General features: G+C 33.8%; 1 protein-coding gene across 1 annotated transcript; it reads right to left on the bottom strand.

Annotated features, from left to right (window-relative positions):
* Positions 1-24: 24 nt before the first annotated feature.
* LOC143566380 (uncharacterized) lies at positions 25-555 on the bottom strand. The gene has a single exon (XM_077053105.1). The coding sequence runs from the start codon at positions 553-555 to the stop codon at positions 25-27; it is 531 nt and encodes a 176-aa protein (XP_076909220.1).
* Positions 556-15,896: the final 15,341 nt, after the last annotated feature.

Raw genomic sequence — 15,896 nt, forward strand, 5'->3', positions numbered from 1 at the left:
GTGATTTTGAGTTGAGGGGCCAGGTTAGGCATGTTGAGCCGTGGCTTGAGTAGCAACCAAAACCGATTGAGATTGGTTTTGTGTAGCACTCTGAGCTTCCATTCGCTGCTTTTCAGAGTCAATTTGAGTTCTAGCTTCATCCCATGTAGTGGATTTTTGGTTGATAAGGGCCCCTACCACAGCATATTCTGGTCGCAAACCATTCACAAGTTGTATAACGAGTCGCGATTCCTCAACCGGGTGGTCAACATCTTCAAGTTGGTTGGCCAGTTCTTTCAGTTTCTGATAATAATCTTCAAGGGAGGAACATTTAGCGAGTGTCATATTTGTGAACTTGGTCTCGAGGACCACAGCTCGTGATTGCTTATTGCTTAAAAAAATATTTTTCACTCGATCCCATGCTTGTTGAGCAGTGGAATCATTCTCCAAAACTCGAGACAAAAGGATGCGGGATAACGTACCATAGATCCATTGAAGGACTATGGCATCAATTTCCGACCACGACTCGTAAGTCGGATCCGTTTTGGCCGGTGGAGGCGTATCGTCTTGTGACATTCATGGCAAAACGAGGTATACTATATTCATTACGTAACAAGTAAACGATAAATCGGTTAATTCGTAGTGCTTAAACGAGTAACCGACCGATACTAATTATGACCGTATACATACTGAAGGGTCATATACGAGTTATATATATGTTATAGAGGCTAACATATTGATATTTAGGCCTCGGTACGTTTAAAACTCTTTAAACGAAAAAGGTTTCGTTTATCGATACGCTATAAGCTTAAACGCAATCGTTAATGTCAAAACAAGCATTGTAGCATCCGTTAAGCCGAAAAAGATTTATAAAACACTTATATGACATGTTCTAAGCAATCCGTGAAAATATTTTGGAATTTTACAACGAGTCAGTACGTTTTTCTTATTTTACAAAAATAAGCTGAAAAACAAGCGTTTTTGCGCTATTTCTCATACCCGAATTAATTTTCTTGCGAAAAACCGGACCCGGACTAAATTTGAAATGGGCTTTTCATGTTTGGGCTTGTATGTATAATTTAATGGGCCAAAACAGCCCATTAAGGGCTTCTAAAGAGTTCCGATCGGAAATCCACCAAACTATACATTTCTTTTTTTTACATAACTTCATTCTTAAGTTTTTTTTTCATTCATTCTAATTTACAAAACATTTGAAGTCCAGCAGCTCTAACCTCTGTTCTCTCAACTCCCTTTCAAAAACCCTAAGGTAAGATCAAAGTTTATAAAGATTTAATCAAGTTTGATGCATATAATTAATATATAAACATGTTTTAGTTAGTTTTAAACATGTTTAACCATCCAAAAACCCTAAAAATCAAGTAAAATTATGTTTTGATGTTAAACATGTTTACAAACCAGGAACATATACTTTTTTGGTCAAAAACGCGGATTAGAACATGAATACAACGTTTTTACGGTTAGAAAGTTCGGTTTGAACCCAAAACCGAAACCCTAATTATCAAGGCTGTTACATGGATGATTTATGCTTGGTTTGATGTTATATGATATGTAGATATACTGAGTTTGCAACCCGAGACCCGGAAAGTCGTTTAAGCTAGCAAAATTCATCGAAAACCGACAAGGTAAACCCGTAATACTCGTTTAGGGGCTGTTTAGTATTAGGTTGTGACGTGCTTGTTGTTAGCTTGTGAAAATTTGCAGGGACATTAGGGATCATATAAATGAGTCCCTGTTCAAATTTGGTAATTTTTCGATAAACGGAGAATATTTGGTGAATTTATTCCCGTTTATGAGCGTTTATTTGGGAAAAATAGCTAAACATATTGAAAAATTATGAAACTTGGTTTTGGAGTTTAATATGTGATGGTAAGATCACTGGTAAAGTTTGGGAATCATTGAAAATGCCTAAGTATGGTTTGTTCGATCATGGCTTAACCGAATTTTAACAGCCGAAAAACGCACAAAAAGGCATTTTGTCAAAAGATTTAGGTTCTGGAAATTTTTCAGGGGCTATGTAATAACATTGAGGTCATTGGTAAAAATTATCGGATTTTTCGGAGGTCGTTTGATATAAACGGGCCATTTATTACACGATTATAACCTATTAAATGAATTTTTATAAATAAATAAATAATCATAAAATTTCTGAAAATATTTTTATAAAATTCTCCATGTCTTAATGTATTTTTACAAAAATTTGCATAATTTATATATAAGTACATATTTAGTTAGGATTAATTAAAGATTTAAATTATAATTGTTTTAACGAAACCGGCAGTTTTGTGTTTAACGGACTGACTGGTATGTCAAAATGTCAAAAGTGGTCAAATATCATATTTTTGAATGATATTAATAAAAACAAACTTTTTACGAGAATTCCGAACAATTCGGGTGCATTGTGCGCGTTTTGTATAATCAAACCCGTGTGAAAACGGAAACGAGCCCTGCAATCAAACCAGATACCGAAACTTTAAAATTCTCTCATAAATCAACTTATTTTATCAATCAATATATTTAATTAAGTTTTATGTGATCTTACCTAATCCCGAAACGTATAAACGATCAACTGAGCTAGGCTCGGAAAACGGTGAAACTGAGCCAAATCCAGTTTTAAACATTTCATAGTATACAACGTCACAATCTAAGACTATGGTCATGTTCTGGGCCTAACAGCTATACCTAGATTATCTATACAGCCCGACTTAGCTTAAACACTGTACTAGTAATAACAATACGATACCGTTTATAGGAATCAGGCTATAAACGAGACATCTGACTATTTGATACGTGATTTCTGTGCGAACTACGATAAGGTGAGTTTCACGACCCCCACTTTCTAAACTGTTTTACGAACTTTTGGGGTGAAAAGCATGTTTACATAAACTGTTATACTTGAAAACGTGTGATGATGTGGATTATCTAAGTACTAACACTTGACAAGTCCCCACAAACACAAGTGATTAACTTCGTGCCGGTGGCGTGTGGATAGTACTATCGGTTTGACAAACCCAACTGTGACAGAGCCGGTGGGGTAAGCCGGAACATATGTAAAACCAGTTGCACATTGTCATTATATATTTACATACTGCTATGTGGTGTTAGACATAGTACATACATTGGGCAAAATTGGCTGTTAAATGCCAACAGGAGTGCATGGGCAGGAGAGGCCATGCAGTATAGCTCGTTTCGGTTTCACTTGTGGCTTAGTATAATGCATCATACACAGACATATATACATACACACTGTAAACTTTACGAACTCGTGTACTGATTTCATTGAAACTCGTGAAACTTGAAACTCACCAACTAGACGTAGTTGACCCGTTTTAACATGCTTTTCCGGTAAAGCAAAAGTGGAATGATTTGCTTACATGCTTGGTGTTAGGAAGAAAGTTGAATAGCTGTGAATAGACGCTGATATAATACTGTATAAGAAGCTCGTAAACCGGTTATGTGTTTTTCTCATCTAGTTTGTAATTAGTACCAACCCATGTATTATGATGTAAATTAGTTTATGAATTTCTTTATAAACAATGTTGTTGATACCAGTGTTATCTGTTACATTCCCGTAATACGCTTCCGCAACTACCTAGTCGGGGTGTGACACGTCTATATGGTGTGAGACTTTGTAACCTCTGGCGTGAAGCTTGAACAATTCCGTCCAAGTCGAGTAGGTGATTGTTTCGCCATCGAGAGGTTGAATCTTGTTTTGAATATTGGTGATGGTATAAACTGGATGTAACGATTTAACATCAGTTGATGGTGTTTGTGAAGAGCCAGTCATTGTGATAGGGGAGAAAGACAGGCGGCAAGAAAAAAAATAAATAAATTAGGTTTTGATAATATTTGGTTGTGATACCATGAAGGTTTACAAATGTCTTATGCTTGCTTGAGATTACACACGTAAGAATATACAATATAAATTAATTCATGTAACAAACTATCCCTACCAATATGGAAATGAAATCATTCTAAATAATACAAATATAATACTCTAATTACAAAATGTTCAATGTCTATATACAAGAATCTTCCTAAGTATAATGTAATTTCCACCTTACAGTGTGCTGGTAATAGACGAATCACAATGAGCAAAACTCAAACTGTAAGAGGAGTTGGTTGGGATGTCGCTGCATTAGGAAATTGTATGGTTTTAAAAATTTTCATTATCCATAGTTTTATATAATTCATTAACCTATTTTGCAATGAAATACTAATGCTAATACTATGAACCTTTTTATTCTTACACCAAACCCGCAACCAAATTTTCCGTTTTTGAGTTTCAAAAACAGTTTAGTCTCGATTATTACTATTCACTCGTGGGTAGCACAATGTTCTTTTTTTGGTGTGTGTGGGGTGGGGGGTGGGGGGGTTTAGTATTTTGTTTGGGTTTATCTGATTGAAATTTTATCTGGGTGAAAACATAAACCAAACTGAACCGAATTAGCTATGGTTCAAAGGCAACCAAAACCCGAATAAGAATTCGGTTCAGCTTTAAACTGAATAATTATTTTATTATTTTCCAGATTCAAACAGTTTTTAAACGAGTAAATTAAATAAAACTCATACACATTTGAAACAAGACTTAACAGATTGTTCCAAGTTTTTAAACAGTTTTTTTTTTCATATTTAAACAGTTTTTAAACGAGTAAACCGAATAAAAGCCATACACATTTGAAACAAGTGTTAAGCGATTGTTCCAAGTGTTTAAAATCATGTAACACCCCGACCGACGGTGGATAAATGAACGAATGTGTTTGGTTTTTGGACTTTTTAAATCTGTTTGGGTTAGTTTTTTGGTTATCATAATGGGGTTGGTTCGTTTTTTTCAGGTCACGATGGGTCTTTTTAAAAAAATGGTGATTTGGATTTTGGGCAAAGCGTGTCTTTTTATATAATTGTCTTTTAAAAAAATGTTGATTTGATTCAGGTTCTTTGTCATATTTTACAATGATTTATAAACTTATAATTTGTTAATTATCTCAAATCTCGGTTTCTTCTGAAACTTAGATGAATTGTTTTATTTAAATAATTGTCTTCACATGGGTGATGTAACTCTTTCATGAAAGAGGATATGTTTGACTCCTACGTAATATATAGGTCTTATGTTTTATGAACATGTTTTCAGGCTACAAAAGTGTGATAATGACAAGACATGAATAAGTTTCGAAATAATAGACACGCTCAACATAGTTTTTTTTGTAAAGTTATGTGTCATTTTGGTTCGTATTCAAAGGGGTTATTTTTTTAAAAAAATAATCAATTTGGCTAGGGAGAAAACGGCTTCGGGTTGATTTTAAAATTATTCTTGTTAATTGTGATCATGGTTACAAGTCTAAGGCAATTGATATGGATATATTAACTTGGTCAAATTTTGTTTTAATTCTCTCTCTTTTGATTTAAAAATAAGGTGTATGGCATGACTGCTATTGTAAATTGCAGTATAGCTTTAGTCAAAAGGTTAGGTTTTTTTGTAAATTTTTCTATGTTTGTTACTTGTTTTTTCTGTTTTTTCTTGTCATAGAGTATATAAGGCCCCGTTACCGGTGCCTCACTTTAACGTTGGATTTACTCATAAACACAGTTCATAATATCAGAGTTAATAAAAACATTCGCGGAATATTAAAACATTCAAACCATTATATTACATAACCATCTTTTTTTGTCTTAATGGGCATTCAAATTATTTAAACATAAAACATTGTCTTTTAAAACATCATAACATAACACTTCATTGAGATTCCAGTGTCGTCAAATCCGTGCCATGTGCTTCCCCTCAAGCAAGTTGCCTCATTCTACTACATGCATGCATACTAAAAGTCAGCTACGCTGAGTGAGTTCTAGTTAATCAGACGACATACAATACATCCACATACTGACATATGCACCCGAAGGTACACACCATCATATTTACTTACATACGTACATACATTCGTACTTTCGTCTTTTCTTTCATACTTGCCTAATACTTCCATTCGTACATATATGTTTTAACAGCATTTCGCTCTATTAACTTTGCCGATATTATTAGGGTTGGTTCCCTTCATTCGCCGATACTATTAAGGTCGGTTCCCTACATTCGTACTGCTATAACATACATGTCCTTTACATATTTTCCTTGACAATACGTGCAATCTCCGAAGAGCGTTCACGTCCCATCGACATATCGTACATACATTATTCATACATCATATATATTCATACATACATCATACATATCAATCATATCTTTAACTACCACTTGACGGCACGTGCAATATCCGAAGATCGTTCATGCACCGTCAATCAATTGTTCATGTTCTATGCTTTTTATGTGGTTGCAAATTTTCACAAATACCAACTTGTTATTCGGTTAATTGTGTTAGTGTGCTTTAAAGTTTTGTAAGTGATTGTATACCGTGAGTTTTCTTTGATGGCTTATTTTTAACATTCATTATGGAATTTGTTTATATGGTACTTTTAGAACTTTGAAATTTGTAAGATATGATAAAATAAAATCTAGAAGGGTACATAACTCATCATGAAATGTAGAAGCTAATTTACGAAGGCAGAAATCTCAGTACTTCCATTTTTCATAATTTCATACTAAACGCATTATCAGTACGCATGCCTCAATTCAATCATTGAATTAAAATCAAATTTCAAGTTTGCAACCCAACCCATATTGTACTGCTAAGCCTACTTGACTTATTATTTAACTTATGACAAAGAAGGCAAATTAGAGTTGTATCATAGCCCAAGTATCTAGCTCATAAAAAACTATTAAGCCTAATAATATAGTTATCAGACCTGAACCAATTTGAAATTTTAAGTTGCTTGATACTACAAATATTATTGACTACAAACATCAGATCTTCAAACTACACGCATGCATATCAAATTCATTTTTTATCTGTGTTATAATTGAAGGTAAAGTTGATTATGGATGCGCATTCTATTAGTGACTCTTTCTCATCACTCACACACTATGGAGTTTTGGATACCCTGTCTTTTGTTTGAGCTGAGTTTGTGTGGCCTGTCCTCCGTGAAAACAAATTATTTGTTATTTTTCTCGACCAAAACGTAAGATTCTTTTTTAAATATCATATATATATCTAAATATATATGTAAATATTATATGTTCTTTTAAAGTTATCAAAATATGATATCTATATATATATCCATTATGTTTTTTGTAAAAAATAATTTATAATATAACCATTTCACACTTAATCTTTAAATTTTATTTTTACAAATATTTTAACCTTTTTATGCCTTATTTTCATTTTTGTCGACTACTTTACTTTACCAACTTTTCCTATGGTATTTTTTTCCTTTCCTATATTGAATTTTTTGATATAAATGTTTTACTTGATTCGATACAAAATAAAGTGTTTCCTTTGGATATATATGGTATTTGGTAAATTTTATGGAATGTATGTGAAATTATTTATAAAACAAATGTTATTTTGTATTTAAAACACTAAATTTATGTTTATGTCTTTTAGAGACATCGAGTAGTTGCTTTCGTCCCGACACCTTAAATGAAGTTCTATAAAAACATGAATTTGGTGGACAACATGTTTGTACTGAACCGTTTCCAAATTTAGAGCTTTAATTATGAAGAATGGTCAAAACATGAAAACTACATTTTGTTTTGGAGCGAATTCAAGATTGTAATTAGTGAATAAACTAAACATATTCGATTCACCAGTGATGTTTGAAGAGGGTTACACTTCTATCCATTAGTGCCTTTCATGGAAGCCCTTACGAACGACATGACACGTGTAAAACTAAGTACTGGCACGTATAAGTTGATTAGATACACATAATTTTATACACCAACTTTTTTATATTACGTAATATAAACAATAAAAATATATTGGTTATAGATTTCCTTGGGAAGATTATCATGGGTGAGAGACGATTTCGACATTTTTTTTAATGTTTCTTCAAGATGTTATGCGAGTCATTCTTCGTTTAAAAGATCTAAATTAAAATGATTTTAGATAGTTTCAATTTATAATTATTTATCACGATATCTAATATAAATTAAGTATGTCTGCGGTCACCGAATTCAAATATATACACACACACACACGACTCACCGCAGATTGAGATGGTGAAAACCTTTCGAGCAATGTTAAATAAATATATTGTGTATGTATCTCGAGTCTAGTTGGTTCATTTTCCCAAAAGTACGTTCTGATTTACATATGTTTTTTAAGAAAATCTAACGTGACATCGTATACCTAACTTTTTCAAAATATTTATTTTATGTTTTCGGTGAATATTTTGAGGTCAACTGTAACAACTCAAATTTTCCACTTATTATTTTGTTAAACGTTACCCGACCCGCTTTTATGTTCGAGAGAAAAAAGGGACAAAACTGCCCCTCACGTGAGAGGCACGCTGATGTGTTTAACGACCAGACTTAACGAAGTTAGTGGGCCGGGTTTAATTGTAAGTGAAATGAAACCACAGGGATAAAACTCGCAAATTTGAAACTATTGGACTAAAACCGCAGATTTGGACAAAACACAAGGACGAAAATCGTTGTTCACTCTAAATTTAGGAACAACAAATAAAACTAAAATAAAGTTATCAATTAGCATATTACAATGGGGCAATTTCATAGAGTGGTAACCAAATTTCAAAAATGTTTCAATTAGGTCACTCAACTTTAAAAAGTGTTTCAATTAAGTTACTCAAGTTTCATATTTTATTAAATTAAAGGTTTTAACATGTTTTTTTAGCCTTTTTTCTTTTTTGTTTCACATAGGAAATATTTTTATCTTTTTTTATGTTGACATTGAGTGACGACGTGAATTTTATTTTTTATTTTTAAATTTTAATATAATTAACATTTAAAAAAAATAAATTTAATTACATGTATTGCAAATTCCGACCCCCACATCTTATCATCAATTTCTTTCTTGGCGCACAAAAATATCGGTGAGACTCGATTTGAAGATTTAATGACCCAATTTAGGAAAATATTGCATAAATGGCCTAATTGGAACAATTTTGAAACTTGGTTACTATTCCATTGGATATTTCCACTGTAAAATTCATACAATCATTTTATATCAAATTGTTTTGTTTGGTGGTGTGGTTTAGGACAATATAAATGGTGGAATGTAACTCCCATTTGTGATTTTTTGGATCTTGACTTTTTGGAGTGGCATAAAAGCGTGGGGCTCCGAGACAGGAGAAATAGGTGTTTCATGGGATAATTATTATTGCATGTTAAAGAATGTGAAAAGAGATGAACAATAGAATCTTTGAAGGAAAATAGATGAATATTAAAGAGATTATTGGCGATATAAAATTGTTAGGTTTTCTTTGATATACACGTTGATCCAAATATAAAATGATAGGGTGATCAAATTAGTGTGATTTTAACTTTATGTAGGTGTTGTTTTGTTGGCGGCTTTTCTTCAGCTTGTGAAGGAGGTCTATTTTGGTGTTTTTGATTGTGTGCTTATAATATATACCACGAAAAAATTAAATCATACACGATATATAACTATAATAACATACATACATGTTTAGCTATTCTCATCTTCTTCATTCGTACTCACTCTCAAATTCGAATATGTGAAAAAAAAAAACATTTTTTTTGTTTCATTTACCATGTTTAATATTATATTACAATATTTTTATCACTTAAAACATTTCTTTATAGTTCATAGTTTTATACTCTAGGCCGGCTCTTGTCTATTTCTATTTTTAATTTCTTTGATGACTCACTCTTCACCAACTTTCAACATAATTCACAATCACCATTCTACCTAGAGGTGTTCAAAAAAACCGGTCCCCGAACCGGTTTGCCGGTTTAAACCGGAAACCGGTTATTTAAAAAACCGGTTTTTTTAAAACCGGTTTGACCGGTTTACAAACCGCCGGTTTGTATATCGGTTATACTTTTTAGAGCCCAAACCGGTTTTGAAACCGGTTATAAAAAAAACCGGTTTTTTTTAATTAACCGGTTACTAAAAAACCGGTTAACCGGTTTTTTTAAGAAACCGGTTTATGACCGTTTTAGAAAAACCGGTTAACCGGTTTTTTAGTAACCGGTTAACCGGTTAAAACCGGTTTAATGCCGTTGAGAAACGGCTATATAGCCGTTTTTTTCATTTTTTGACCGTTTTTTTTTTATTTACCATTCTACCCCCACAAACATCTATATATAGTTTAGGTTGGATATTGGTTAGAACACACTCGATTATACAACTCCAAACGCTCCAAACGCTCTAAACGTTTATTTCATACGCGATTATTTTGTTATCTCACGCTCTATTATACCACATTACCACTCCATACGCTCTTATTTCGTAGTCGATTATCATGGCCTCCCAAAGTGCTACTTCATCCGTCAACATGGGTGCCTCGAACACGGGAGAAACGGTCGTTCGGGTCATCCCCACGAAACGAAACCAAGATGTTTGGCAACATTTCGACCTATGCGAAATGTCTAACGGTAGCCAAAAAGCTCGATGCAAACATTGTTTGAAGTTTTATGGCAAAGATGCAAACTCCACTTTAAAAGCGCATGTACAAAGGCCCTTTTGCAAGGCCTTGAAGGACGAATCGGGAAGTAGTTCGCAGCCGGAGATGACGAATCAAGGAACGGTGTTTACGTACGACCTTGAAGCGGTACGTCAACAGTTTTCAAACTTTGTGATTCAAAATACACTTCCTTTCAACCACTTCGACAACCCTCAATTCACGGAGATGATGCAAAAGTATGTTCAACCACGCTACCAACACGTAAGTCGTTCGACCCTTAGAAGAGATTGTCTTAAAGCTTGGAAAAACGCTAAATCCGAACTAATTTCATACTTTTCAAACTTACAAACTGGTGTAAACTTAACAACGGATGTGTGGTCAGTACCTAATGGTTCGCCCGACTCATACATTTGTGTGACGGCTCATTGGGTTGACCCCGAGTCGTGGCAAATGATGAAACGAACCGTTGCGTTTCAATTGTTTGATTACCCGCACACGGGTAGAAATATTTTTAAACTCTTGGATAAAGTCATTCGACAATACAAGATTGAACATAAAATCTTTTCAATTTCGTTTGATAACGCGTCCAACAATACGGCCGCGGTTGGCCATTTAAAATTAAAGTATAAACCTATTTGTGATGGAGCGTTTTTTCATAGCCGATGCATTGCACATATTATCAACTTGGCCGTGCAAGATGGGTTAAACGTGATCGAAACGCAAAGAAACAATTTTAAAAGAATGTTACGAGATGTTTTTAGCAACAATAAAACATTTTCAAGATACAAAAAATTTTGTGATGAAGCTAATTGTCAATGGTTGGGGCCCAATTGGGATTGTCCAACAAGATGGAACTCGACTTGTGATATGTTTGAGAAAGCCATCCAACAAAAAGAATCACTAATTGCGTTTCATCAAATAATGTCAAGTAGGGGTAAATGTGCACCGTACGATCCTAGAAACTGGTTATTGATTGAGATCGTTACGGAGGTCCTTCAAATTTTTAAATCTTGCACAACTAGTTTATCCGGGGTTTACTATCCAACAAGCCCCATTGCTTTACCAAAAATTGCTGTCATGTGCACAAAGTTGAGTGAACTTCATTGCAGGGGTGCACCTTATTTTGATATGGGTGTAAAAATGAAAGAAAAATTTAGAAAATATTTTCAACAACTACCCGCTGTTTTGACATGTGCTGCTGCGTTAAACCCTTGCATAAATGTTGGTGGTGTTGAAGCTTTAATAGAAAAAATTTGTGATGAGCTAGAGTTAAACGACGATCAAAACCCCTATTATAACCAAACTTTAAAGAATGCTTTCAACACCACCTTGTCTAACATGTATGATGTTTACCTTACAAAATACGGGTCGTCTTCCCAAATTCATGACTCGTTAAGAGCTGTTGCCCAATCCCAATCCCAATCCCAAACCGACTTTGAAATGGGGATGTACTACATGATTTGGGAAGACGCCGGTAAACGTCAAAAGGTAAACACCCCAAGCAGTGAACTTGGAAGGTATGGTGGTACCAACTTTGTGAAACACATGACTCCAGATGAATTTAGAAGTCTTGATTTGCTGGCTTGGTGGAGAGGTAAGGAGGATGAGTTTCCGATCCTCGCCGCCATGGCCAAAGATTTACTAACGGTCCAAGCTTCCACGGTAGCTTCGGAGTCTGCATTTTCTGTTTCTGGCAGGGTTATATCGATTAGGAGGACTCGACTCACTCCACCAGCTGTAGAGATGTCTATTTGCTACAAGGATTACTTGGACTCTTTAGATAGGGCACAATATCAACGCTCACTCGAGGGGGAAATGGACTATGAGGCGGGCTTGTATGAAGACGAGGTCAATCAAGGACACACTCAACCAATGACCGATGAAGAAGCCGCGTACGACGATTACCTAAGGAATAGCTCGGGATCGGGTAGCGAGGAAAATAATGAGTAAGAAACAGCAAGTTATTAATGTAATCGTGTCTAAGCATTCTTTAATGTTTGTATTTTTGAGTTACGAATATGCGATAACGATTTAATGTTTGTATTTTTAATGTAAAAGCTATAAATGAAAGTTATGTGTTTTTAATCTTCCAAGCAAAGAACCCTAACAACGAAAGCAAAGAATGGAGTCAGTCCGTTTTGCCTTGTAGTTACCGGTTTGCCTTGTAGTTACCGGTTTGTTTATACTGTGAAAAAATAATGGTTATTTAAAAAAAAAAAAAAAAAAAAAAAAAACCGGTTTATTAACCGGTTCTAACCGGTTCCTAAACCGGTCCTAACCGGTTTGACCGATTATGGTTTTCATACACAAAAACCGGTTATTAACCGGTCCGGTTATTAACCGAACCGGTTTTTTTCCTGGACGAAAAAAACCGGTCCGGTTAATAACCGAACCGGTTTTTTTAAAAAAACCGATTTGTGCACCTCTAATTCTACCCTCCCACCACCACCACCATGTCCTCCTATCACCACCACAAAGGCACCACCATAAATCACATTATTTTCCATTCATAGTTTTATACACGTTAGTGTGAGATCCGATACAAATTAAATTAGCATACTAAACATAGAAATAACTAGAGTAATTACAGTTTTTAACTAGAGTACTTATATTATAGAAAACAATAGTGTAATAATAATTAATCTAGATTAAAAGTTATTGTGTAATAATAATTATTCTAATTATTATACAGCTCTCACGATAAATTCATTTGTGTATGATCCAAACTCATATTATTATTATTATATATAACAATAAAAATTGTAACCTTTGGTGCCGTAAAGTCTCTGTTGGGCCACTCTGCATGAGCTTATTGATAAAGATATACTTTTTTTAAATTAAGTTCCGTAAAGAATGACAAAAAATCGATCGAATACCATTTTTTTGTTTTAGTTCCTTAGTTCCGGTACCGTAACAAACATGATGAGAACCGACCAACTTTGTGTAAATCATTGCCTTTTTATTAGCTCTAATACCGTAACGAATGTAACATAAACCGACCGAATGCAAATCTTTATTTTATTTTATTTCTTTTACCGAAACGAAGATGACAGTAACCACCCGAATTTCCGTAAACTCATCGCCTCACGCCCCGGTTTTACCGACCGACACCAACATTAGTCCACCTCAATTTTAATAATTTTATTTTGCTTTTAGTTTTAGTTCCAATATAATAACGCGCGTAACCAAAACCGACCAAATTTATTATAGGGAGCCGGAGGTTGGGGTGGTGACCGCGTATGCGAGGATTTCGCATCAGATTTATAATACGGTGGAGGATTATTATTATAGGTTAAGAGATGCGGTTTGTGATCTTGTTTCTTCTGGGTTCACTTGTAAAGTTTTTCAAGATTGAAAGAGGTATGTTTTTCATCTTTCTTGCCAAATTATTATACTTGTTAGTTAAAGTTTAAGAAGTGCAACTAAGGATAAGTAAAGTTAAGAATATAGAAGCTAGAACATAAATAGGCTCTTTTTGGTCAAATCCTTATACTTGTTAGTTAAACTTTAAAAACTGAAAGTGTGAAACTGTCAAATTTTGTTGTTTGGCATGATGTCAAAATATCATAGCTATGAAACCAAGAGATACTAAGGTTTTTTTTGTCCTTTTGCATCAAAGTGGAAATTTGCAGCCAGCAAGTTTTAGCTTGTAGACTCAAGTTTAAATGGTTTCACAAATATAGAAGTTTAGAACATAAATAGGTTTTTCTAGTTTTGATTGGTGCTACTTTGTGTTTTGTGACTACTACTCCCTCCGTCCCGTCCCTTTGAAAGTGTCCACATTTCCTTTTTAGTAAATGTCCACTTTCAAAATTTATTACCTAATTTCCAATTTTACCCTTACACAAATCAATAATTCAAACTTTTTTAAATTTTGTCTTTTTATATATATTAAGGGCATTATAGTCATTTGTTAATCAAAAAGTACAATCATTCAAACTTTCTTAAACTTTGTGTTTTTCAAACTATGACACTTGTAGAGGGACGGAGGGAGTATTATGTTTATTTATATGTGTGTGAAATATGAAATTGGATACGTCTTTTTGTTCATATGGACTCGGCATTCTTTGAAAAATTTAAGTGGAAAACGTTAAACCAGCGTATCAAAAAGATGTTAGATGGATAAATTAACTTAATTCTGTCAGAATTAGACATCCTACTTTAAAAACCCCTAAAAGGGTCATTTTGACTTCAAAAACATTGTATTTGTCAAAATCACCATTTATAACTGTTTTAAACATTTTCTCTTATTCCAACAAGTAATTTATGTGTGTGTTTATGGACTTTTTGTTTGTTACTTAACTTTCGGTATGAGTTTGTAGAATAAACTAATGGTGGCAATAGGTAGCAGGTCATAAAATTACTTTTTTACATAGTGGAGGTGGATATCACAACAGTTAATATTCTTGTACCCGTCGTAACATGTCAGTTCAGGTTCATTCTAAACACTTATTGTCTGTTTTAAATGTATTATAAATAATTACTGCTTCAAATATGATTACAAAAACAACCCATTTTTTTAAACAATACACCTAGGCGTCTTTCGATCCTTATTTATAGACTAGTCTTTTTGGCTGTTTTGGAAATTTAACAAAAAGGTTAGTTTTTTTTTCATTCTAGCCATTTGATTGGTTAGGCCTTAGCCGAGTAACAGAACTGGAAGTCTGGAAGTGTCGATATGCTTCAGGAATGAATTCTTTAAGTTGTCAATTTATTTAAAAAAAAAAAATTTTTAATCATTTTTATTTAATACTATACTAATTACTAGATGCTAATATGACCAATGTGTTATCGATTCTTTATATGTAGCTTGGATGTAAGATTAACAAGTTGCCATTACTGTTGACGTATACAATAATGCTTCTGTTGCAGAGGATTAGGCAACAACAATATCCTGAAGGTAACAGATCTTGTAGAACATGATGAAATAGAATGTTCATCTGGTAAAACTGTTGTTTAGCTTTTAACATTTTACAACTTGTTTGAAGCAGTTGTCTTTTTACGAACTCGATGTTGATAATTCCACAAGTTTAGAAATTTATTTCAGACAATTGAACCTTCTCAAACTAGTTTGTGCCAAAGTAATATATTTGAAGCACCGAAGGCATTGTGTTTACTAAAGCCGTCCATATTAGAAATATCGGTTTTGGTTCGGTTTGTGACTAAAACTATGATACCTTGTTGAACGGCTCAAACTATGGAATTCAGTTATCAAAACAAGTAATGTTAGATTGCTAAATTATGAGTTATGATGGATGTGCATATGTACTATGTTGATTAGCCGTGCGTTATTGCCTCAAGATGAAAACATACAAACGAAATGATTTATTTATAATATTCGCTCACTAACGTTTGTGAAAGACTTGTTTCACGCGTGTCAAGTGTGAGGCTAGTAGATCATGCGT

This window comes from Bidens hawaiensis, unplaced genomic scaffold (assembly GCF_021521415.1).
Source record: "Bidens hawaiensis isolate Kalapana, Puna unplaced genomic scaffold, B.hawaiensis_p1.1 tig00022878_1, whole genome shotgun sequence".
Classification (NCBI taxonomy): domain Eukaryota; kingdom Viridiplantae; phylum Streptophyta; class Magnoliopsida; order Asterales; family Asteraceae; genus Bidens; species Bidens hawaiensis.